The sequence below is a fragment of the Hemicordylus capensis genome, chromosome 5 (assembly GCF_027244095.1).
Source record: "Hemicordylus capensis ecotype Gifberg chromosome 5, rHemCap1.1.pri, whole genome shotgun sequence".
Classification (NCBI taxonomy): Eukaryota; Metazoa; Chordata; class Lepidosauria; order Squamata; family Cordylidae; genus Hemicordylus; species Hemicordylus capensis.
Genome location: NC_069661.1, coordinates 6,907,053 through 6,932,949, shown reverse-complemented (window position 1 = coordinate 6,932,949; position 25,897 = coordinate 6,907,053). Strand labels below are relative to the sequence as shown.

At 47.3% G+C, this 25,897-nt stretch overlaps 2 protein-coding genes across 7 annotated transcripts in view; both read right to left on the bottom strand.

Annotated features, from left to right (window-relative positions):
- UBOX5 (U-box domain containing 5) overlaps nt 1–18,009 on the bottom strand; it is a 32,977-nt gene extending 14,968 nt beyond the window's left edge. The window contains exons 1-2 of one of the 5 annotated variants that reach the window (XM_053257564.1): nt 17,875–17,936; nt 12,989–13,042 (exon numbers count right to left, since the gene is read on the bottom strand). The gene's annotated coding sequence lies outside the window, so the exon portion shown is untranslated. Of the gene's footprint in view, nt 1–12,988; nt 13,043–17,860 lie in introns of all 5 variants that reach the window. The other 4 variants (XM_053257566.1, XM_053257561.1, XM_053257563.1 and 1 more) reach the window with 4 other exon arrangements.
- Nucleotides 1,039–18,014, bottom strand: FASTKD5 (FAST kinase domains 5). 2 transcript variants are annotated; one of them, XM_053257559.1, is made up of 2 exons: nt 17,875–18,014; nt 1,039–3,801 (listed from the first exon to the last, which is right to left on the bottom strand). In XM_053257559.1, exon 2 carries the CDS (start codon nt 3,764–3,766, stop codon nt 1,295–1,297), a length of 2,472 nt encoding a protein of 823 aa, XP_053113534.1. In that variant the 5' UTR covers nt 3,767–3,801; nt 17,875–18,014; the 3' UTR covers nt 1,039–1,294. The 2 variants fall into 2 exon arrangements, with proteins under 2 accessions (XP_053113534.1, XP_053113535.1); XM_053257560.1 differs by having other exon boundaries at nt 17,861–17,931.
- Between the last annotated feature and the right edge of the window lie 7,883 nt (nt 18,015–25,897).

The window sequence follows — 25,897 nt, the reverse complement described above, 5'->3', positions numbered from 1 at the left end:
CACCCACCCACCCAAACAGAGTGTGTGTGTGTGTGTGTGTGTGTGGTGGTATTCTTTTTCCAAGGCATTCTGAAGAGGCACTAGGTAGCTAGCAGGAAGTCTTGACAGAGGGGAAATGTGCAGGGCGGGGGATTGTAGACCAAGATTCGTAAGGAACTGCTCTCTTAACACAAAGGTAAGGCAATAGTGGGCCCTATACAACTCCAGATTTGCATGTAAATATCAAATGAAATCTAAATATTAAATACCTAATCTGTGACTGGGAATCTAAGTGGGGTATTTGCAACATTACTTATTCCTGGTTATTTAAGAGTCCCTTGGTTCAGGGTGTGTGTGTGTATGAATGATTGATTTGATTTGGACTAGATAGATAGATAGATAGATAGATAGATAGATAGATAGATAGATAGATACTTTATATATGAATGAAATGAAACAATTCTATGTGTTCAAGATCAATCAAAGCAGATTACTTAACTCGTAATATATTCTGATCATCCATTTGAAACAATAGGAAGTCCACCTTTAACCCCACAAACACTAACTATTCGGCACAAAAAGTGATTCAAGTGTAATAAGGGACTGCAAAATCATATTGTGCTCATATGAACATTCACTGTCACCCCAAAGGTTTCTCGTATTCAAGATTGTTTCTTAGGCGTTAGTATACTAATAATATAGTAAAAATATTGTTTAAACAGAACTTTTAAAGTACCAGTGTCTCCTGCTTATCTTCAAAACCCACCCTATTAAGTGGGTAAAACTTACTTCCATTTTACAACTCAGGAACAAAAAAGGTGAGGAGGGGTCCAATTTAGTAGTTCCTCTCCTTCTTTGGACATGAGGGAAGAGAGATTGCAGGCATCCACTCTCATGCCGAAGACTTGCTGAAGCTATGCATGAATTGGAATTTAAATCTAGATCTTGCCACTAGACTATACTGCCATCATTAATACTTGAAGAGTATTACCCACCCCAGCTGACCTTTAAAATATGCCAGTTGCTTCTTTGGGGGAAAAAACAAGCAGAAGATAAAAGTTATATTAGGGGAATTTTTTTTTATTTACAAGAAAATCACTGTAGTAACCATTTACAAAGAGCAAGCACGCTGATTCGTGTGTGTAGGTGTTGCAGACCCTGAAAGGGGTATGCTTAAATTAGAATTAAGTAGCTTAGAGAAAGTCTAAGTTTATGTTCCACTGGAAAGCCACTTGTCTATGGTGTCCCAAAGACGGTAGCCGAAACCAAAAGGACATCAGCATGCCAGTTTGCCTTTTAGGATTTCGGTTCCCTCCTATACCACAGAGCCAAATATTTTATGATGCAAATAGCTCAGTTTTTCTGAACGGCTGCGTCTGAGCAAGTGAAACCATTCCCAGAAAGGTAGTTCTATCACTGTGTACCCAATTTGGCAGAGCTGCCTCCTTTTCATATTGTGCAGTCCCAGCAAGCGTTTTGAACTACAGCAGTAGTGGTTCCTATTGGACACTTGGATGGCTAGTTTCATTACCCCATGCGGCTGCACCGTAAAGGCTGGACTTTCACAAGAAGCTGTTGATTTGGTCAATGCTTTCAAGATGGTGCCAGTGAGCGGAACTCCATCAGAAAACATGACAGGATCCCACCTGGACAAAGACTGTTCCTGCAGTGCCTGTCTTTTGTGGGTACACTTTTCTATCTTGTTTTCACAATCATCTACTGAGGTCTGGCTGCTAGACTTCCTCTTTAAGAGCTGATTCATTAAGTCATCTGTAAGAGGTACTCCACTCTCCTTCAGCTCAAGTTTTTTTGTTGGAACAGCTTCTGCATTAAAAGGCAAAGGTTTCTGGCCAGAGTCCAAATGAATTTCCAGATCAACTGATCTGGTATGAGGCAAGATCATGTGGTTTTTGACATACTGGGGCCCACCCAACATATCTTCCAGTAGAGAGACCGCGTCCGTGATTTCAGGCTTCAGGCAAATCTCCTTCTTGGCAAAGTTCCACAGCATCTCAGTTGCCTCTTGCCTGAGCTGCGGCACTAAGCGATTCCCTGTGTAGCTGGGACATTCAATCTCCACTGTGCCATCAAGGGTGAACAAGTCCTTCAGGAGGTCAAATTTACTCCCTCTGGTTAATCTGATAAACTTGGGGCTTAGAGCATAGTTTATCAAGTCATCTGGGAAACGCTTTGCAAATGCTAGAGCCAACAAGGCAGTGAGGAGATGCTCAGGGAATTTCTGAAACTCAGGTAACTTTATGTGCATCTGTTCCTCGAGGCTGGCATAAAATTCCTCTGCATTGGGTGGCTCATAGTTCAGGCTTCCAAACGACCACAATAATTTGGCAATATCTTTGCTTCGGCAATAAGCGGCCCTGGAAGGTATAGAAGAGGCAACAGCATTCATGATCCTTTCATCAAGATAATGCAGAGCTGAACAGCCAAGTGTTATATGCATGACACCTTGAATGCCTATACTTGGTATCCGTGAAGGAGCTACATTCCCAAGCTCCTCCAAAAAGTCCATATCATCCACATGAGTGTAACGATACATCTTGAGGACATTCACTAAGGCATAACTGCTCATGTCTGCCAAATGGGCAGAGACTTTATCTCCAATTTTTCGCATCGTCTGTTCTGAAAGACCATTGCGCGACTTGAAATATCCTAGGCAAATGGCGCCCACTTCTTCTAGGTTGAGAGAGTGCAAGTACTTCAGCACCAAGGTGTCTAGTTTTTTCATCAAATCTTCAGGGGCTTTGCGGCCTTCACCTATGATGTAGACTAACTGAACTAGCTGGGGCAAAGTGAGATTCGTCCAGTGCAAGTTAACATAGCTGAATACAGTATCCAAGTACTGAGGGACGCTGCGTCTCAAACAACGCCACAGGTCAGCTACCATCAGCTGCTGATCTAAGCTCATATCCGAAGCTCGGCGGCAACACTCAGTTTCATACACCTTCAACATGGAGTGGGTGGGTGGAATGGCTAAGCAGACAAATGCTTTCAAAATTTTCACAAGCTCAAAAATATCAAATAGCTGTATGTTCTCAACTCCATAGCGACACAGCATAGCAAATCTAGTATTGGAACTCATGATTTCAAGATGCTCTGTTGTCAAGCAGCTTAGTCTGAAGAAATACTCTGCAATGGTTCCTGGCTTCAGGCTGCTTCTGAGCACAGCAACGTTTTGCAGAATTAAGTTACCTTCTTCTATGGAAAGGGGCTGAAGGGGTTCAGATCTGTTGTAGCACAGAAATTTGTATTCGGGCCTTTGCTTCTGAAATACCCTGGGATCTTCCTTAGTATCATAGGCCTCCACATCAGCAGTCTGTCCATCATCTTCCACAGGGTCCACTTTCCTCAGCTGTGTCAGGCTGGCCGGGGTGAAGAGAGCCTTATTGCTTTCCAAATCCAATAGTGTGTTCTTTGTGCATGAAAGCCTCCGTGAGCAGGTAATGCTGTATGTATTCTGGATCTGTTTGGCACTGATTCTAGTGTAGTCACTTTCAAGTGACCCACCACTGAGACTTCTTGATGCATCCTCATGCGACACACATTTTGTCCCTGCGTAGGCTGATGGATTGAGAGAGATCTTGTATTCGGGAGGATTCCACAGTCTGAGCATGACAGCAGGTTTAGAATGCTTGCCTGTGTTCTTGGAGCTCTGGCCCTCTTCTGTTTTTCTGAAGAATATCCTCTTGCTCGCAGCCTTGGTTGTAGTAGAAAATGTGGCTGTCCTGCAGGATCTTCCTGCGCATCTTCGGCATATTATCCCTGTAGCCATGGCCAAAGCTACTGGGTCAGAAGTGGTTCCAGGTACTGCAAAAAAGGGCAGATGAAGAATGAGTGGCTTCCACCTGTCCTGATGGGCTTTCTTTTCTTTTCTCCCTTTATTAACCCTTTAACACTATAGCAAGATAGGTTCTGACTGGCAACATCTAACCAGTGCTTCAATCACAACACACGGGACCTTCTTTAGAAAGTTGACTAACTCAGCAGCCAATAGTCCTATTCAATCCCCCAGGCAAACACAAAAACCAAAGTGTTTTGCATAAGTGAAGATTAGGTGCCTCACAACAAGAAAGAAACGTTGGTCTTACCATGAACTGTTCTTTCTCCTCAGAGTAAAGAGGTCACCAGCTACAAAGGGCTAATTTCCACCACTTGCTCCTAGCAGACGGGAAGTTTTCAGGTAGAGTTTCAGACAACAGGAAGTCCGGTCTTCCTCCCAGCAGGCAGTGGGAGCAGGACGCCCAGTTCCAGCACTGCTGTGCTCCATGGAGATCCGTAGTACAGAAACTGTATGCAGGTGGCCCTTGTTACCCACGGTTTCAACAACCACGGTTCTGCATATCCACAGACAGGTCTTAGAGACCTGGTTTCTTTATCTGCAGTATAAAAATAGGCTAAAATTTACCTATTTGCAGTTTTGAGTGGATGGAAATGACCTCCGATGTCATTTCTGGCCACAATTTTACAGTGCAGAGCCATTTTGTGGCTCTTAAATAATAAAAATAATATAGATAGATACAGTGGAAAATCAGAGGAATTGCTGGAGAGCTGGAAACCTGAAGAGCAATGTACAGTGCTTTATTTCTCTTATTTCTGCCTCCTCTTCATATTCCTCCCTGCTTTTTAGCCCTTTTGTGTGTGTGTGGGAACCTACCCCCTGGATTCCCATGGGGTAAGGTTTCATTATTCATGGTTTATCGTATTTGCTCCTATAGGCAAGAATGGAACCCCCACAAATAATGAGGGCCACCTATATACAAGGAAGCGAGCAAGGTAACTTAGGCAGGGGGAAAAAAACAACCAGTCACTTGAGTTAGTAGAGGAAACGGGTGAGAGAAACCTGACCCACCGAAAGGTGGCAGCCATGCCCTGGCGTAGCTTGGTTTGACCTGTTCTACATTTGAGAGCCAGTCCTTTACCCAGAGCACAGAGGCCTTGGCGAGAATGGATGTGGGGGTTGTTGCCCTGATAGCCATGGCCAATGCCTCATGGGACTTATGGAGAAGGGTGTCATTCTTCCTGTCCTCAGGTGGTTTAAACTGTTCATCTCAGTCCTAATAAATGACCGCTCCAGATACAAGGGCAGCAACCGGCACATCAAGGGCAGGGAAGGAGAGTTCCACCATTGCTCTGCCGGGCAGGACATAGAATTTGTTTTTTTAAAGGAACCAACCTGCTTAGCAGAAGTCGGGCTAGCCCACTCCACAAGCATAGTGTTGCAAAAGTGGGGTGGTGAAGGGAACAACCGGTTGTTGGTGACTGGTGGCCAGGAAAATATCCTGTGACAAGGACTGGGCGGATTGTTCAATGGCTCTGTAGGGGTAGGGGTAGAAGAAGCATTAAGGACTCTCTTAGCCTTAGCCAAGACAACCTCAAAGGCATCCTTAAGAAAACGAACGTGAAATAGAATTAGCCGGCTGAGACGATGATTCCTCAGAAAGCTCACCTTCCTCATCCCGGCAATGCGGTTAGCCATACCCTTCAACTCAGATTCAGAAACTGGGATCGTCACCACCGTGGTAGTAGAGGTGGTAGGGCGAAGAAAGTCCCTACTGGGTAGTGTGGTGCAAAAAGAGTGTCTGGGTTCTGGGGTTCTCCTCTAGAACCTGAAGATGAGTGGCAGTGCCTCTTGTACTGCGAGGTCCACCCAGTCTATCAAGGCTGCTACCTGAAGAAGAATCTGCCCCTAGTGTCAACCTGCAGGGGCCCTCACTCTCTCCCTGAAATGCCCTCACTCTCTCCCTGAATAGGGTCTAATGTGCCTGATAGGGGGCTAGGGAGTGTTGGGTGGGCATCCATAGGGCTATGCATCTGGGTCCTCAATTCTTTAGCTGCCAGCTCCTTGATGGACTGAGAGAAATAATGGGGCATTGATGGGCTGAGAGAGACCACACAGTACCTCTGCGAGGCTGTGTGGTGCCTATTCAGGTGGCTGGTGACCACCTAGGTCCTTGCTGCTGCCACACAAACACGGTGCCAGTGAAGATTGGGTGGGAGTGTAAGAAACCTTGGCAGAGCTGAACGCACCAGTGTCAGTGGGGAGTGGAGCCATCGGCCCACTATGCGGCTGGGTGAGAGGCCCTGGGGCTTCACCCAAGCCACATGTTCCAAGGGGCACTGCTGACTGGATGAGCGGCATGGCTGGCGCAGTCTACAAGGAGACTGTGGGCAGAGAGCAAATGGCTGGCAGCTCTGGCAGCGCAGTGGTGGGCTGGTGGCAGCAACATCAGAGCGGCTGCAAGCAGCCCAATTGAGAACTCTAGTGGTGCAGGCGAGTGGGCTACGTGGGGGTGGAGGAGAAGCTGGCTGGCCAGCTGGAGTGACTGCAAAGTGGCCTATAACGAGTCCCACATTCTGCCCTGCATGTGAGTGGCAGGCAAGTTGCTGCAGACTATTTGCAGCAGAATGCGCTCGCTTTGCCTGGGGCCCGCCTTGGACTGCCCTGCTTTTAGTTTCGGTTTGGCCTGTGCTGCGTGTCCGTGCCTCAAGATGGCGGCACTTCCTGGAGGCTTTGGCCTTGATACAGGCCCTGTCTCACGCCTCGGAACCAGGATCCTCAGAGAGGGAACCGGTCAAAGTCTCCCCCGCCTGGGACAGATCCATAGAGGGTAAAGAAAGGGGGAGACAGAAGAAACCAAATAAAGGCTCCCCCCCTTTTTTTCTTTTAAAGAGAAGAGGATAGGAGGAATTCAACTCTCCACCACAAAGAGAAGAATTGAAGAAGAGGAAGACTGAAGGCCAGGTAGCAGTGGGAGCAAGAGCTCCAGCTGGTGTGCCTAACCAGAAGCAAGTCAGGAAAGGAAATGGGGATCCTGCTCCCATTGCCTGTTGGGAGGAAGGCCAGACTTCCTGTTACCTGAAACTCTACCTGACTAGATGTGTGAGCACTGTGAGATATTCCCCTTATGGGATGGAGCCACTCTGGGAAGAGCAGAAGGTTCCAAGTTCCCTCCTAGGCAGCATCTCCAAGATAGGGCTGAGAGAGATTCCTGCCTGCAACCTTGGAGAAGCCGCTGCCAGTATGTGAAGACATACTGAGCTAGATGGACCTATGGTCTGACTCAGTATATGGCAGCTTCATATGTTCCTATGCACCTGAAACCTTACTGTCTGCTAGGAGCAACTGGTGGAAATTAGTCCTTTTTAGCAGATTACCTCCTACACTGAGGGAGAAATATTTATTAATTTTATTTTATTGTTAAATTTGTATACTGCCTTTCATTAAAACAATTCCAAGGCAGTTCACAAAGAAAAATTAAAACAAGACTATAAAAATTAAATATTAGTAACCAAATAGGTATTTAGTTACTACAGGTTGCACATGGCTCAGTTTAAATACATGCAATAATGCATGTGTACATAGAATCTGCGTCAAGTTATCTCAAATCCTTCATGTTAACACTGGTTAAAACCTCTTCACAATTTCTAGCCTGCACCGTACCGCTTGTAAGTTGAATGAGTGCATTCCAAATCCTTCAGGCCTTTTGAAGGCAGTCATGGCACTGAATAAGTGTCAGGAAATAGTAAGAGGCTGAAATGCCTTTGACTGGTCCAATCCACAGTTTAAAAGCTGCACACTTTCAAACTTTACCAGGCTCTTCTTTGGGCACAGATGTTCCAAGCAAGAAGTGAAGTCAGGACAAGAAAATAATAAGTTCTGGTACGCACAGGAATGGCCACATGCATGCTCCAAGAACACAAGGGATGTTGGGCAGACCACGATGTTGAGTCAGCTACAGCCCATATGGCTCTGGCAAGAGAAGACAGCTCTGGATTCATGCCTGAAGAAGCATCTCACCAAATTCAGAAACATCCAGCTTTTAAACAAACTGGCTTGGCTGTTCCAACAGAACGTATTATTTCAACAGATTTCCTATGACTCCAGGAGTCATACATAGCAAGAGATGAGAGACTTTCAATCCAACAGTACATTTGGATTGTTCTGGTTCAAAGGCTGCATTTCCTGATCCCCACAGCATGGTTCGGAGACTGAGAAGATGCCAGAGTCTTGTGTGTGCCCGCCTCATTCCCTCCCCCTTGTGGACTTCACCTCGCCACCTCCCATGCTTTGCTATAACCATTATTTGTGGCTCTGGCTGAATCAGAACCTGCTATGGTTAGCACTAACCAGCACTGCCTCCAAACCATGATTTCAAACTATGTTGAAGAGGGTTTGCAAACCATGGTTTGGGGTAATCCTGGTAAATGGCAAACTACAATAGCAAAGCAAGGAAAGGGGTGGTGGTGGTGGTATGGACATCCACACAAGAGTCAGGGAGGGCAGAGTGTCCTGGTCTGCAACATCTCCCAATTAGGCCTTGGAGATCAGGAAATCTGACATCTGTACGGAGCTACTATGGGAACAGCAGCACCAGGGCGGAGGTGGGAGCAGCTTCACTAGATTTTTCAATCAGCTGTACAGAACCGCCATCACTTCCAAGAAGCAAGGTCAAAGACAAGTCAGTACAAAACAGGAGCATAAGGAAAGTTTGGAGGTCTGAAAGATCTCTCATTCAAAACTTTAAGCACAGTGGTAGAGCTGGACAACTATTGGTTTATCAAGAAGAGTTAGCATCCTGAAGCGTGGCGCGGAGGGGGAGAGCTGATGACTGTACCAGTGTTAGGTAAGGATGGAACAGGAAGAACAGAAAAGAAAAAAGACTCTGAAAATGCATGGAGACCCATGAAGTCTACAGAAGGCCAAAAAGCATTAGGGCAGAAAACCACCCAACCCTTCACATGCAATGCAGAGTTACTGCTGTGATGGTCACAAAACCGGGCAGGTAAAGTTCTTAAAAAAAAAAAAAAAAAGGCACACCACTTGCACCAGCTTGTAATGAAAATGTAACCAGGGGTGGGGTGGGCAGAGAAGGCTCAACCCGTGTTCTGGAAGCAGTATAGATCTCCCTCCACCGCCCGCAAACTTAAAACTCTTTTCTCTGCCCAAGAGCTGTTCACATGAGCAACCCTACCTGGGCATGCACAGCCCTACCTGGGTAGAACTGCTTGTGTGAAGCACGGGATTGGGACTGATCTTGGTGCTGCTTCACCAGGGTGCCTGGGTTTTCCCTCCGGGCTTTTACCGAGGTAGAAGGGTGCAAGCGCACCCGACTCCCCCAGTCATGTAGATGCTCAGGCTGCCTGCAGCCTAAGCAGCCACAGAGCTGGGCTGCTAGAGTGCCCGACGGCGGGGAAATCCCTCAGTGCACTGCATTCCTCATGTGGTGCACTGTAGGATTTGGGAGGTCACAGCCTGCTTTCCCCTCGCCATTTGGTGACTGCTCACACCCCCGTTGTATGGTTATGTGGGGCAAGCAATCACAGAGTGCCATGGATCATATGGTGCAGCTCCCCCACCCCCAATCTGTGAGCACCTCCCAAACTTTTTCTAATTGAAAAAAAGGAAAACATAACAGAGAGGAAGAAAAATGAGAACGAATACAGAATTTAAGAAACACAGGGAGGAGGGAAGGATAGAGAAATAAGAGGAGGAAGGGAAAATAGGCATCTTGCAAAGTATGGATGAGATTATCTTTCTTCCCAAACAATAGCTGAGGAGTGAGACCCCCCCCCATCTTTTCCAACAACTCTGATCCTTATGAAACCCCCATATTCCCAACTGCACCAAAACCTAGCTCCTGGCTGAACAAGAGGTGTCCAGCTGCACATCAGAATAAACCCTGCCCTGCCTTTTCCTTTAAAAAGCCCATAATGGCCAGAAGGGGCTCTAAGTGCTCTCCCACTCAGCCACGGATCAGTTTCACGTCTCCTTTGCTCAGGGCTTGACAAACCCCAGGTGCCAGGGAGCCATGGTGCCTAGGCTAGGAGATCCAGAGGTGGTCTGTGGCAAGCCCCGCCCTTGCAGTGCTAAACCAATCAGGGCACCGCGAGAGCTCACATGCTCTCTCTTGCTCATGCGCACGCTCTCCGGAAAATCCACTCCCAGCAGCTGTCATGTTGGGACCGAGTCAGCAACGCGCTGAGGGGCCTGCGGAGGTGGTGGCAGAGGCAGCAGCAGTGCCCAGCCAGCCCAGCACCAGCACCCACAGTATGGCCAGCCCCTGCGAGGGAATCTTGGCATCACCGAGGGGCACGGAGGAGCACAGGCGAATGGCGTGCCTTACTGGGGAGCCCTGAGGAAAGGTGTGTGTGCAAGGCGGGGATGGGGCCACCGCGGCCGGAGGGGAGGGAAGAGGGGGCAGGCGGGGAAGGAGAGAGAAAGAAAGAAGGGGGGGAGAGAGAAAGTGAGGACGACGAGGGAGGAGGAGGAGCAGGGCTCAGGTGAGGGAGTCTCTGGGGTGAGGGCCGGGCTGTGGGGGGGGCGGGGGAGGGAAATCGACTAGCGCACAGATGCTCTGCTCCCGTCAAGCTAACTATTTAATAACATCTTTATTTGCCCCAGGCAACCCTGCTTCTGTTCTAAGCATGTTACCTGTAAAGGGGATAAAGAGAAGCCCGGTCACCCTTGCCCCTCCACAATGTCCATCACTAAGTCTGGTAATTTTGTCAAGTGTCCAAAGAAAGTTTCTCAAGACCTGCCTTTGCTTCTCTACTGTTGCAGCATTAGACACCCCCAGATCACACCCTGGCCTTACCTACGGACAGCCACAGATTGTCCACCTGCAGCACTCACGGTGATGTACATGGGATTTCCCCCCTTGTACCTTCAGAACAATCCTGTGCAGCTAGGTTCGTGTACGATGGTGCCTTACATCGTGAGCTTCATGGCTCTGCAGCAGTTTGGATCCAGGTGTCCCCAGTTCAAGCTAGGAACTGCATCCACTATAGCAAGAGTATGAAGGCTTCTGGGAGCCACCCTTTTTTCCTTTCGGCCAGAATTTTGGGTGCTACCAACAGGAAAAAGCAGCTTGGAGAGGCTGAGGCAGTCCCCAAATGGCAGCTCGTACAAAAATTTACATTGACAGAATGAGGGATTTTAACGTCAACGCGTCTGAATTCCTGGAGAATTTTGTTGCAGGACAGGAGGGGAGCAAGAGAGGCTGCTTTGTGGGACAAGCAATGGAGAGAAGTTGAGAGAAAAAGCTAAACCAATCCTGACCAAAGAGGGAGATTAAAAATGGCGCAGCCACACCCCTGTTCAGCCAACCAAACAGACTTGCAAGATGGGCTGGAAGGGAAAACGAGGGAGAAGCAAGACCAGCCTCCTGAAGAGCTGCTTCAGATAAGCCTGAGAGCTACCTCCTGCCTGGCTGTACTACACCATACACCCGCTCCCCGCAAAACGGCCAAAGCATTAAAGCAAGTTGAAATTACATTATCGTGATGACACCCTTCCTCCACCAACTGTGCCAAATGACGGACTTTGACTGCACTGGCCATGAGGATGCCGGGAACTGACCAGCCGTGTCATAGCAGCACTTTCCTCTTGCTCTTAGAAGGAACCCTGCCCTTGATGAGCTGGCCTGGGGAGGGAAAATACTCTCCCGTGGTTCTGTCAACGGAACCTTTGTCCTGCTCTAGGCCAGAACTTTGTTTTACTCCAACACTGTATAATCAGAACAAGACAGCCTTTGCCCTGGATAATAGGGAGAAAGAAGCCAGCCAATACTCAGAATGCAGCTAGAGCAGAACAGAACAGAAATGCTGCAGCACAGTTGACAAAGAGCAGGAATAGTCTGGCTGGCAGTCAAAGGGTGTGTGAGAGAGAAAGAAAGCGGAAGATGTCAACACACAAAGCACCATCCAGACAAACCTTGCATTAGAATGCTACCTGCACACAATGATTTTTCCTGATTCCTCCCCTTTCCTCTGCTGCTCCCAATGTTTGCCCCTTTGCCCCCCACCTTCCGGGGCATATTTCCACAAGGTATCAAGGGGAATCGGGGGAAATAGCTGTGCTGAAGCAACATTCAAACAAGAGGGCAGCATTAGTCTATCTGGATGTTGCTCACTGTCACACACCCAAAGATTCAAACTTAGTTGCTGACCCTAACTAGAAATTCCCTAAAAGGGTTTTTCCACCTCTGCGAGCTCTTCTTTCAAACTCTCAGGGTTTCATAAACAGATGAAGCTGCCTCACACCAAGTCAGATCACTAGTCTGGTCTACTCCACAGTTTTTAGCTGACGGGTTGTGACCCATAATGGAGCTGCAACCTGACCCAAGGTGGGCTGTACCAACAGCACTGCCCTCATACACATATATGACCAATAATTAAGCAGAGGGTAACTTGAAGCATGTTTGGATAAAGGTAGGTTCTGAGCCTGAAAAGATTAAAGAGGCTCCTTCAAGGGCTCTTGCGAATGCCTTTCGCAGCCCCACATTTCCCCTGTAGATGCCAGGAATTGTAAATGCAAATGCTTCCCTGACCTCGTGTTGCAAATCTCACTGCTAACTATCACAAATAGAAGCCTCCCACAATCTATTGACATCTTATGCCACCCACCCCTCTTTTTGGTGCATGTGGAGGGTTAATACAGAGGTTAATATGGCTGTCTACCTGGCTCAGGTTAATAATCTAAAGATCCAAATGAATGAACAAATCCCAGGTGAACTGCAAGCTGAGGGCAGAATGACATATTTCATGTCCTTCTGCAATGTTTCTATCAACATTTTTGTTTTACAAAATGCAGCCACTGAGGTGACAAGGCAGAAGTGGCTGACCAGCCCAAGGGGCTGTGATGGGAGAAAGCACAGAGAAGCTTCTTGACTTTCCCCTCACACTGTTTCGCAACTGAAAGTCACCCCCAAAGCTACGTTCCCTGCATGCAAGGAAAAAACATAGGGTTCTTTATGTTTGTAAGAGAACATCTGTAAGAAGAATCACAGAACCTTCAAAACCAATCCTGGACGAAATAAAAAGTATGTTGCTGCCACCTGGTGTTCAGTAAGTGGGGTGGGAGAAGAGAAAGGCTGAGAGTCCACATTTCTAGAGAGACTGCTTTAGTTTCTAGCCAGTTATGTAGTTGGCAAAATAAAACCATGTTGCTGTGGCATAAACATTATGCAGACAGGAAATAACAGGCTTCTTTTACCTGCTTTGCTGCAGGAAAAACACTCAGAAAATCTGGAGTAGGGAGGACATGTTGCTGAAAGGTATGCAGAAGAAACAGAGTTTTACGTTATTTTTGAGCATCTTCAAACATTATTACCCAGACAAGGTGAATCACTGGGCAAAACATTCAGAAAAGACAGCAGCATGTTAACGAGATAAGCAGGTTAAAAAAATGAGACATATGCCTGGAACTCAATACATGTAGGCCCAGTTCAGACATATTGGGAAACCAGGGTTTCCTGCTGTGCGAACAAGCCCTGGTGAGTCACAGGCTTACATGATCTGCCCCGCCCCCAGCCCCCTTTCACAAACAAGAAAGATTATTTTCAAAAATTTTGCTGTGAAGTAAACCAGAATTTCATGTTATGTACGAACCTGAGGAACTGTAGCATAAGTACACTTAGGGACAAAAAAATCAGGATCAGACAACAGGTTCAGATCCTGGTTTGTTTTTCTGTATTTTTCTGTGCTTTGAAATATACAGCAGTCCCCGAGTTTGGATGTAACATGGAACCATGGTTAACTATGAAGCAAAAGGCTTCTTTCACACACCCAAAAGGTGGAGGTGGGGGGGAGTACACAATCCTGCAGTCCTCCAACGCTCCATGCAGTGAGAAACAACGGTTTTCATGTCTGAACTAGGCCATGGTAGAGAGCCCTGGTCAGCAATTAGTTTCTATAGGGAAACCACCAAATCCTCCCCATAAGTAAACTGCTAATAAGCCCCTGATTGCTACAGGCTGCCTGCTTTTTTAAAAATGAAAGCATTTTGCCTTTGGGTAGCCAGATGTGACCCTCGAGCTTCCACGGCTGCACATCCCTAGCATTGTAAAAAGAATGTCTGCAGTCTGCACGGAACACCCCAAAGGGTTTGCCACTATACAGCCTAAATTCGCCAACACTAGGTTGTGCTGGGGCGATCTGGCGCCTTCACCGCAGGTACAGAGATGGAAAAGGAGGGCAGAGAATTAACTCAGCATGCCTTTTAGCCGACTCACCATCATTCTCTCAACCATGCATCCCATTCTCCCTCTGAAGAACTCAAAGCAGCCTCTCCTATGCAGGCAGCTCCAGGGCTGGCCCTGTCTTGCGTCAGTGGCAGAACTGCATCAACAGGCTTCAGAGCCGTTCTCTGGCCCCTGCTCTGCAGAGACATCGCTGACAGGGAGAAGAGGACGGCGGTCTGGATGCAGCACCAGCCCACACACTGTGGCAGAATGACACCTTTGGGCATAGGTGCTTCTGTTTCAAAAGCAGAAGAGACACAAATCCTACCCGTGTGGCACAACGAGATCACCATACAGTGCAGGCAGCCCAAGCTGGCCAAAATGGGAGGGGCTGCATCAGACAGCACCGGCTGCAGTACCAACCCAGTGTTGCAGTCAGGCAGCCTTGCCCAGTCTCCTCTTGAGACTCACTGCAGAACCGTACCGACAGAAAAATCCTCTGCCTGGTTCCCTGTTTGCTTGTGCTTTTAAACAGCAACTATAACCTGAAGACGTATACACCGTCCTGAGGTTTCATTATTTGCTAAGTTCACATTTGTAAGCTATTCTCCAGGGCAAGGGAATTCTTCCCCAAAACTGGAATAAGCATTTTTCTCAGGTTGCACGTGCACACGATTCTGAGTTAAATCTTTAACTTCCACACCTGAAGGCACACCTTCATGCCAGTCTGAGGCACTCAGGTCCAGTGACAGGGAGAACACCACATATAGTGAACATGGTCTATGACAAGCAGATACAAGATAAATGGTGGATGGAATGTGTTTAGGTGCAATGCACTTAGCAAAACATTTTCTATAGTGCATAGAAGCCTGAAACTGTAGTTGATCAATCAGAGGCATTCAACTGATAGACCTGTGCAAGTGAAAGGAGGCATTTCCCTTGCTTCATGCACCTCAGCTTTCTTAGACTGTAAACCTGAAGGCAAGGCCAGAGTCTTACTTTATGTCTAATGCCTGGTTTGCATGCAATCCTCGAAAATATTATTACTAAACTGTCACCAGGGCTCCACCCTCTGGCAAGCATGAAAAGTCTCAGTCTTGCTCCCAACCTTGAAGCTGTGGAGTGAAACAAGGATCATCCCTGCATCTGCTTCCAAGGTCTCCAGAAGCCTAAAGAAACTGTGAAGACAATCTCGGTCCACTCTCCAGTTCCAATACTGAGAGGAAAGTTGGGGGCTGTTTGAAGCTGTATTTGTGAGGTGCTCAGATTGCTTCACATAGAGTAGCTATGCAAGATCCCACCATCCCTTTCAGCTTCAAGCTGAAGAAGAGGGCTCGGGATGATCCCACACATCCTCCTCCCCAGTGTGGAACTGGGAGCAGGGGATTGTCCCTGATGTTGCAGTGCACTACATTCTAGAGGTGCAGGGTGAGTCCAAGATCAAGAGATTGCCCCTGGAAGGAAGGGCAGAGTCCCGGCAACCCCAAACGCTGGGAGGAAAAGGATACACGCAGGGCACAGAGGCATGCAGAGTGACTGCCAGGCATATTTATACACAACTGGCATGGGAAACTGCAGAAGCCTGAAGTGTGCACATACTTGCCACAGCAAAGCTTCTTTGCATATGTCATAGACAGAGAAAGGGACAAAGCAGGCATGAGAGAACAGCAGCTGTCTTAGCGGGGAAGAAAGGTGCTTGGCCGATAGAGCTACTCATTGCAGTCCTGGGGCAGCCAAAACACACACACACACACGCGCGAAGCTGTGCAATTATATGTTTGGAGAAGGCCTGCAGTAGTTCTTGGCAGAGCACACTCTATGCATGCTTGTCACTGGCTTCTCCATTTAAAAGATTTGCAGGTAGCAGATTGGGAAGGGCCCCTCTCTGCCCAAGACCTGTGAGTATTGCCACTTGTTGAATAGATAATACTGGATAAGATGAGTAACACAGCTTCAAGTTATAATTCTATGCTCTTAATACAAGTACTTTGGAGTAATAGAAGTACTCTCTTGCAGCCCCTATTTGCAGAAACCTGAATAACTGGCTCCCCCCCCTCCATCACTTTAAGGAAAATTAAAAACTAATCTTTTCTCTCTTGCATTTCCCCGATAAACAATTTAGTTTTCTTTGTTTCTTTCTTATTCCCTTATTAATTCATGTATATAACTCTCACTTTTTGCACTCTCATTATATGCAAAGCACCACCTTTCCCTCCAGTCCTTCTCCCTCTCTCTCTCTCTCTCTCTCTCTCTCTCTCTCTCTCTCTCTCTCCCCCACCATAAGCTTGCAGGTAGAAACCTATGGGGTTTTTGTTGCTGCTGTTGTTGTTTCATTTCTGTGCAACACTTAGCAACTATTACGTGTTTCCAAACGATGGTGTTACAAATACGTCTACAAAATGAACAGCCATTGCCCTTCTCTAAGCAAACATCTACCTAGTTGGGATATTTTCTACCAATTCGAAGGATCAGTTTGGGAACCTTTCAGAGCAAGGAGAGAGGTCCATACCTGCTCCTCCACCACTCACCCCAGCTTCCTGCTGTGGCTTCACACACCCCATCACCCCTTACATGGCAGTGCAAACATGGACTCTCAGCATGCGACTGCATGCAAGGTACTGGGGAGCGCAACGCTGCAGCAGGAAGCTGTGGTGAACCTGCTCTCCTCGCTCTTAACCAAACTGACCCTTCACATTTGATTCGTGCACATCTTTACCACCTAGCTGTGTTTACAAGCAGATCCCAATGGCCTCTGCAAAATGCCAACATAAAGAAACTCTTCAATCTTTATCTTATGTCTTTATCTCTGTAATAAGTAGGGATCAGTAGGAAACTTCATCAGTAGGAACCTGCCTTTTGACCAGTTTCAGAGGCCCCGATCTCAAGACCACTACCACAAAGTATATGGTTGGCGGATACCAGAGGAATGTTTCCCCCCAGAAATGCCTTCTCTGAAGAACTCCGGCACATCCCCTCTTTCCCCACATTTACATAAGTTGTCAAGACCTTGATATTGCAGCAGGCACGTGGAACTCAGCTTCCCTGCCTTTCTTGCTCTGTTATGCATCTGCACTGATTTCATTTACTGCAATAGTCCTCTTTTAATGTTCAGTCCACTGCTTTGAAAACTCCCAATAAAAAACGAACATATTTCATGATGCTTTACTGAGTGGAGTTTTTTTGTTTGTTTGTTTAAATAAAGGAATGGGGCTGTAGCTCAAGGAAAAAGCATCTGCTTTGCATATAGTAGGTCTTTGCATGCAGAAGGTCTCAAGTTCACTCTCTGGCAGCATCTCCAGGGATGGCTGGGAAAGTCTCCTGCCTGAAACTTTGGCGAAGCCTCCTGCCAGTCAGTATAGACAAGACTAAGCCTAACTGGATCAATGGTCTGCCTCAACATAAGCGTCTTTCTGTGCACTTCTGAAAAATCCAATGAGATCTGATCAAACAGAATGAGATTAACGTCTACTAAAAATAAAACAAGGCAGGGGTTCTCCAGAGGTGGCAGAACTACAACTCCCATCATTCTCAGCCACAAAGGCCATTGCGGCTAGGAATGATGGGAGTTGTAGTCCAGCAATAGCTGGGGACCCAAGTTGGAGAACCCCTAAAGTAAGGGAAGCGCGAAGGGGGGTGGGGTGGGGGCCCGGACAGACACACACCTGACCTGGCGCAGGCATGCAGCGGGGCGTGGTGACGGGAACGGGCCGTCTACGTCACTATGAGGTGTCGCGCGGGGGCGGGGCCAAAGTGAGCCAACTGTGACGTGTGTGTTGGGAAGGGCTCCATATATCTCCCCCCCCTTAGAATGCGTCATCTTCTCCCAGCTGCGTCACCCGCTCAGTGGACCCCCACCCCTTTCCTTTTCCCCACAGGGAGATTCGGGCCCGCCCGCGGTTACTCACCCGGAGCCACTCACCTCTCCCTGCTCTGCAGCCACCGCGACTCGCGGCTCCCAGCAAGCCCTCTCTCTCCCCGACAGGGCCGCTTCCGGTCACGCGGCACCGCCCGAGTCGAGTGCCGTAGTTCCGCGAGAAGGCTACGGAAGCTGGCTAGGGCTAAACTTCCTCAAGGGTAAGGAAAGCTCTTCGCAAAACCTGAGGAGTCCTCCGCGCAGCTGCTGTTGAAAGTTCGGCTTTACCGGCACAAGGCCTCCAGGTGGCGCCTTCCCTGGCGGCTTTTCTTCCTTGCGCATGCTCCGGTCCAAGGCGTGAGCGCCAGGTGGCGCCGCGCGGTTGCTACGGGGGCGCTCTTTGGTTGCCAAGGGGAACGTCATAGAGGCCCTATTTGAGCCTGGCCTGCTTCACAGGGCTGTTATGAAGATAAAAATATGGGAGGAGGAGTGATCAGTGGCTTAGGATCTATTCTAGAGAGACACTGAAGGATCATATGCTCCCATCTGATTCTGCCTGGCCCTTAAGACAAAGGTTCTCAAACTTGGGTCCCCAGATGTTGTTGGACAACTTCCTCAACTGAGGAAGATGGGAGTTGTAGTCCAACAATATCTGAGAGTTTGAGGACCCCTGCCCTAAGCTCTTTAGTAGAGAGGTTTTCTGCATGCCCCACCACCATTTAAGGCACGGTTGGTGGAGGTGAAGCACAGGCAAGCCTTCTGTGTGGTTGGCCCTGTCCTCTGGGACTCCCTTCCACCTGAACTTCAGATATACTCCCCTCCTTACCTGCCTTTCAGTGACAGCTGGGGTTGTGTCCTTGCTGGTAGGCTTTCCTGGAGCTTTTATAAGCCTGTTCCCTCTTGAACTTTTGTGTTCTGCTCTTTGGGGATATTGCTTGTTTGGGAGGCTGTTTTTCTTGTCTTATCATTTTAGTGTGTTTGTTGTCTGTTATTGTGTTATCCCTTATTATTGTAAGCCGCCTCACGTTCTTTTGAAAGGAGGTGGGACATGCATTCTTAAAAAAGCAAAAAAATAAACATTTGCCCTGACATAGCCTGTCCTTCACTGGTTTCAAAGCCAAGATGTAGGGTTGCCAACTGTCCCTCATTACACAAGACGTTCCTCATTTCAGGGATGAAATGTTGGTGCTGAGCATTTGTCCCTCATTTTGGTGGCTGGTCGAGCAGCTTCTTATTCTGAGAAGTTTTTGGTTAGAAAGTGGTATAATATAATTCAAGTACATATATGTCAATGAGACTCAGGCTCTTGATTGCCACTGCATACACAAGGGACAAACTTGTGTCCTGCATCCTGGCAATGAAATGTTGGCAACCCTAACGTGGGTGGTTCTTTGGGTCAAGTAATACTGGAGAAACATAATTGTCCTCTAGCAGGTTATCAACAAAGCCAGCCACAGCAGCTGCAGGGTGTGGAATGACGGTGGCTGTCTGACGAGTTTGTTCTTTGGCCTGCTTAATGCCAGGCCGGTCCAGGATAAAACCTCTACCTTCCACGATTTAATTGTGGAGGATGGGGCCAACCTGGTTTGCATTACAGAAACCTGGGTGGGGGAGATTAGTCTTTCCATCACCTGGCAGTATTAGGCCCCTGACCTCAGGCACTGCAATACTGTGGGCTGTCGCTGATATATCTTTTAATCTCTGAGATGCTAAAAGGCTCCTTGTCCTATTCAATGCATTGTATGTGTAGAATCCAAAGGAAAGAGTTGTGGCATGCAAGGACAAGACAGTGGAGTGGAATCCGGAATATGAACGGCTTAATGAGACAGATATGATGTGCAGAGAGGCAAGTGCAGACTACTTTTCTGGGCTCTTTGTTAGCCCTGCCTCTACTCCAGGACTGGACTACAAGTATCTAAAGGCCCATTCAAAAACTGGCCTGGATGAATGGCTGGATTAACCAAAAACACTACAGTATGCTAGCCAATAAGCTCCCAACAAACTCCTTAGCAGCAGCAGGAGAGAGAGAGATCTCATCTTGATCCACATTGCACGCTTGCTGACCACGGCAATAACCATGAAGTGAAGCAGGTGTAAAGGGAATGAGCTGGAAGACAGATGGGGCATTTAGGACAGGTCACTGGTAATTCTGAAATACTGCACACAGTGACTATTTCATTATAGCAGCCCCTGTATGCTGGTTGATAGGTGTAAAACGTCAGTATCAAATGGGAAATTATTTATTTGATGTTGAAGAGGGAACCTCAGAAGGCCTTTACCCACCTTCGCTTTGAACAGATGGACTCAGTGGCCAAGTGTGGCCGGTTCTGGTGTATCCCGTTTCCAGACAGACTTGGAACAGCGGTTGCCCATTGTGACTAGGGATGATGGGAGCTGTAGTTTAGCAACGTCTGGAGGACCACAGGTTGGGAACCCCTTCTTTCTTTCCCAGAACCAGCTCTGACCCTATCAGTGTATATGCGGATAGGAGTTTTTGCCCCCAGTGACATAATTTTACATTTAGGGCCAAACTACATGCAGTCACATGTAAGAAAACGTCAATGGTCTGCTTCTGTACTGAGAAGTAGCATTGGATGGGGGTGATTTTCAGCTGGTGAGGCCTGATGCTAGCTCTTTCTGCACCCATTACCCCTCTCCTCCCACTCCACTCTGTTTTTCTCCCTCTGCAGAGTAGGTGGGGAATGGCAAACCAGGGCAAAGAGATGCCTTTGTTTGCCATTTATCTTCATTTCCCATTTTGTTATTCATTCACACAATTTGGAGAGGACTGGTTGGATGGCCTTCCTAGTTTGCAAGAGATTTCACCATCTTGAGTGTTTTGGTGGGAAATAGGAATATAAGACTTTATACTGAATCTGGCCATTGGCTCATCATTGTCCACACTGACTGGCAGCAGCTCTCCAAGGTTGCAGGCAGGACTCTTTCCCAGCCCTACCCAGAGATGCTGCCAGGGATTGAACTTGCAACCTACTGCATGTAAAGCAGATGCTCTACCACTAAGCCCCAGCCCCAAGTTTGATTCAAGGCCTAATCAGAAGTTACTTGCCCTCATGGTTGTGGAGAAAACCCTGCAAATGTGACAATGATGTATCCAGTAGTCCTTTTTTTTCCTGGCAAGGATCCTCTGCTTTAAATACTTGTATGACAGGCAAACGGTAGCAATCAAAGCCTCCAGTGGTACAGAGATATAGCAGAGAAGGGCATTTTGCTTGATGAACTCCTACCTGCCACACAGGTGTTCAGGCACATGGCTGTTGCTGGAAGGCGGTTGTGTGTGTGTGCCATTTCCTAGATGGGGGAGTGGCACACCTTCCCAGCCCGAGAAACTGAAACATTTACTGAAACATGTCTTGATATGACATTGTTTTAAGTTTTCTGTAGTTGATTTTGAAACTTCAAGGGATAGCAAAGGTAGGGAAATTGCAAAGCTAATGAGTAGCCCAACTGAAACAAATTCCTGGTGTTCACTTCTCCAAAGCAAACATTCCATTAGACCTACCCAGCTCTACACCCAGACATCAGACTGAATCGGAGGAACCAAGAGCTCTTGCTTAAATGTGTGATATTTTATGCCGCCCCACTCAAAACCAGGGGCGAAAGGCATCTCCAAGCAGGGGCGAAAGGCATCTCCAAGCCCAAAGCCAGTCATCTTATCTCTTGTTTACATGGAACAATCTTGGCAATGCAGTTTTGTAGCTGGGATGTGGGCAGTCTTCGTGGGTCAGGGAGCAGCGGCAGGTGCAGGCCAAGCTGGCAAAGATGTGCAATGGGACCAGCCCTGTTCTGGATTTGTGCAAGCTGCGCTTGGTTCCCTGATGTTAAACAGCCCTGGGTGCCTGGGAATTAAAGATAAAGTGTGCTGTCGAGTCGGTGTCAACTCCTGGCGCCCACAGAGCCCTGTGTTTTTCTTTGGTACAATACAGGAGGGGGTTACCATTGCCCCCTCCCGCGCAGCCTGAGATGATGCCTTTCAGCACCTTCCTATATCGCTGCTGCCCGATATAGGTGTTGGTTGCCCATAGTCTGGGAAACATACCAGCGGGGATTTGAACCGGCAACCTTCTGCTTGTTAGGTGGTGACAAAAGCTGAATCAACTTGGTCACTTCTTCCTAACAGGAGAGGCTATCTCCTCCAAAGTTTTAGCAGTGAAAGCTGTGACAAGCCCCGTTCTCAGGCCTGTCTGAGCAGCCCTTCCTCCTGGTCACACAGCAAGCACTTCTCTGGATACATTTACTTGGCAACAGTGGCCCTATTCTCATGTTATGTTATGTTGTGCTCTGCACATACAATCTGTGGACAGTGCACACACATACAGATCTGTGCACACATACCATTATTCCCATGTTACGTCGAACTCCTGCACAGCAGTACACTCTGTATCTGTCCCATGCATTTGCAGGACTTGTACCCAGGCTCACTTTTCAAATGAACATACACACAGTCTTCCATACATAAGCATGTGTATGTGAACAGACATCTACTCACACTGGAACATAGGAAGCTCCTTATACTCAGACCATTGGGCCATCTTGTTCAGTTCCATGTACACTGACTGGCAGCGGCTATGGCTCTCCAAGGTTTCGGGCAGGATGTAGAGGTCTCTCCCAGCCCTACCTGGGACCTTCTGCCTGCAGAGCGCACTACCACTTTGCTATGGCTCCATTCCCTGCTTTTCTTTCTGTCGAGAAAGAAGGCAGTACATGATGTATCTGCAGCGTAAAGTCTGAAAGAGCTAGCATCTCCTGCAGTTCTTTGCGGGAGCAAAGAGGGTGTTGCCAGGTGTACCTTTTAGGCTTAAAGGTCCACTTGGAAAACATCCTTGTCCTGTGTGTGCACAAGAGCCAAGATGCTTTATGTGCACAAGAGGCACAAGGCATTCACTCCCCCACTCAAGAGATTTGACTTCTATCAATCCTTATGGAGGAGGCGGAATTCTAGCAACTCAAACGGACAACCAGAAGGCGTCTTCAAAAGGCAAAAATAGAGATAGTGAAGCTATTCTCACGATCACGGAAAAGCGGGCTAAGGGAGCTTGGCCTGCTCTCCAGGGATCATGGGAACCACCGGGCTCGCAGATGAGCCCAGTGCTCCCAAGGCGGCTAGCCAGCCTAACTACCCCTCCCCTTAGACGAGGTCAAAGGAGCGAGCGCTCCGTTAACCTCATTTTTTTTGCTCGTGTGTTGCTGTGGCTCTCCGCGCAGAATCCCCTCGTGTGAAGTGCCTCACTACTATTTGTAGGCATGGAGCAGCCCAGCCCAACAGTGTGGATGGGATGCAGAGCACCTTAGAAGTAGTGTGCGTGCCTCTCTCTCGGATCCACAGCATGGTGTGCAGTATGTGGACTAGCTGGGATTTCTAGTTTTTGAAACAGATAAAACTTTTTATGCAGAACTAGCATCTCCCCTCAAAGTCTCGTTTATATGGGAGAGGACCAACAGGAAGGCTACTTATTATGACCCAATCCTGGCACGGAACTCTTGCGGCAGCCAATGAGGCCCTTGGAGAGAAACAAGCCACCCGAGTGGCACTAGACCAGGAGTTGTCAACCTCTGTTCCCCAGATGTCGTTGGGCTACAATTCCCATCATCACTGGTCACAATTGTGGCTGACAATTGGGGCCTACCTATAATTATCCCAATCTTCGAGAAAGGCAATAAAACCACTCCAGCTAATTATAGACCAATTAGCCTCCTCTCTATAATTGGTAAACTTTATGCCAACCACTTATACTGGAAGCTTCTTGATTGGATTGAGCGAGAACATGTACTGGCAGATGAGCTGGCGGGCTATGGAGCTGGACGCTCCACCTTAGACCAGAGTCTGGCCCTGAGGCACCTAATACACAAGTATAAAAAGAAGCCAAAGGGTGCACTGTGTGCTTCCTTTGTTGATTTCAAGGCAGCCTTCGATCATATCTCTCATGATATATTATGGGGAAAATTACCAAATTTGTCAATTGACCAAAGGTTACTTCTGCTAATGAAAATTCTTTAAAGGGGCTCTCACCTAAGAATGTGCTGCAATCTCCAGGGACACTTAACAAACCCCATTAGCGCAGAAAAGGAGGTCCGGCAGGTCTGCATATTAGCCCCATTACTGTTTAACTTCTATGTTAATGATATGGTGGACAGACTTTCCAATTTGGAATTTCACCCACCGAAACTTAGCAGTAGACATCTAGCTATCCTCCTCTATGCAGATGATGCCATGCTTCTGTCACAATCTCTGGTGGGGATGAGGAAAATGTTTAGAGTTTTGGCTTATTGTCATGAAAACTTGCTCTCCATCAATTACCAGAAGGCTAAGGCCGTAATGTTTGCCAAGAAACCTATTATGCATAAATGGCAAATGAACGGGCTTGATGTAGCACAGGCATTGCAATACAAGTATTTGGGGGTCATCTTCCAGGCAACAGGTAGCTGGAAAGAGGAAACTAAGGCCATCGTAAGAAATGCCCGGAGGTCTACTACTGCGATTTTGAAATTCTTCTTTTTGGCAGGGGCAGATATGTTCCAGCTGCCATTAAGGTCTTTCAGACTAAGGTAATCTCGCAGCTTCTATATGGCTCACAGATTCACATATATCGTGACTTTTGTCCACTTGAAAGGATCCAGGCCAAATTTCTCAGGGCTATTTTTTCAACCCCTTGTTGTGTGTCAAATGTCAAGCTGTGATTGGAAGCTGGTTTGTTAAACTTGGAGTCCTCTGCCTGGATTTATATTTTCAACTTGTGGCTGAAATTGATTTATTCCCCTTCTGACTTAGCTCCCTTAATCTTTAAGGATGAACACTCCTCTGATTGGACCCTCTTAATCACTGAAAAATTAAAAGTATATGGACTGTCAATAGGATTTCTTCTCCCCCTGGGCTATGATAATGCCAGAGTGATCTTTAAGCAGCGTATTATCGATATGGGACACCAGATAGATTTAGGTCGGGCATCAAGCTACAGGTGGTTTGGAGCAGTTAAGCCCTTGCAAAAACCAGCCAGCAATCTGTATAATCTGACATATCCAACCCACAGAAGAGCCCTGACGCTAACTCAGAAGGATGTGTTGCCCTCTGTGGTATCAGAGGATAGATTTAGGAGGGTTCCTTTTTTGGAGAGATTGTGTCCTTGTGGGAATGACAATGTTGAAATGGTAGGTCATGTGCTTTTGTATTGCCATTTTATCGTGATCTGTGTCTTAGACTTATTGCCCCTCTTGTTCTTAGATATCCAAATAATTCTGATGAGTTTTATATAAACTTATTTCTTTCTGAGACATATACCGATGTCTCACATCTGGTGGCCAAATTGTGTACAGCTGCGATTAAGACCCGCATACGGTGTGTCGGAGATGGTTAATTCAGGCTCTTATTTCATTTTGTTTTTATTTTGCTATCATCTTCAATTTTATATTTTATGTCATAGTTCTTTTAGATATTTTATAGATATATAGATACACATAGATATTTTATGTGTATGTTTAGATATATGCATGCACTGTTATTGATGTTCACTTTTTGGGACTCTTGTATCTGGATTTGATCTGTGTGCTGATCTTTGATCGTAATAAACTGAATTGAATTGTGGCTGACAGTGCTGGGAGTTGTAGCCCAGCAGTGTCTGGGGACCTGAAGTTGGGAACACCTGGTATACATTATTCTAAATGTGCTTGGACCATAGATTTCTGCAGCATTGACCATTGTTCTGATTCAGTGGATGGCAAGTTGCTAGGCTTAACATCCCAACCTAACTCTGTGAAAGCATTTGGACGTGACCGCGACTAAATGCCATGGAAAATGGCCAGGCAGCTTCATTAATTAAATCAGCTGTTCAGCAAAGTCCTTAATTGGGACATGACAAGCTCCTAGAACAATTGTGACGAGACTTATTCCTCCTGTGTTGTTCATATTAACTGCCGGTTCCTCACAGGAGCCAGATCCCTGAGGATGCAAACTGCCTATTCATGCAAGGAGTTTTGACTCACTGGCATCTAGGAAGAGACCAGAAGGCTCCAGCCAAAGGCCCCTCTAGTCCAGGCTGCTGCTTCCAAGCCAAATTCATTTCGGAAGCTTTTGAAC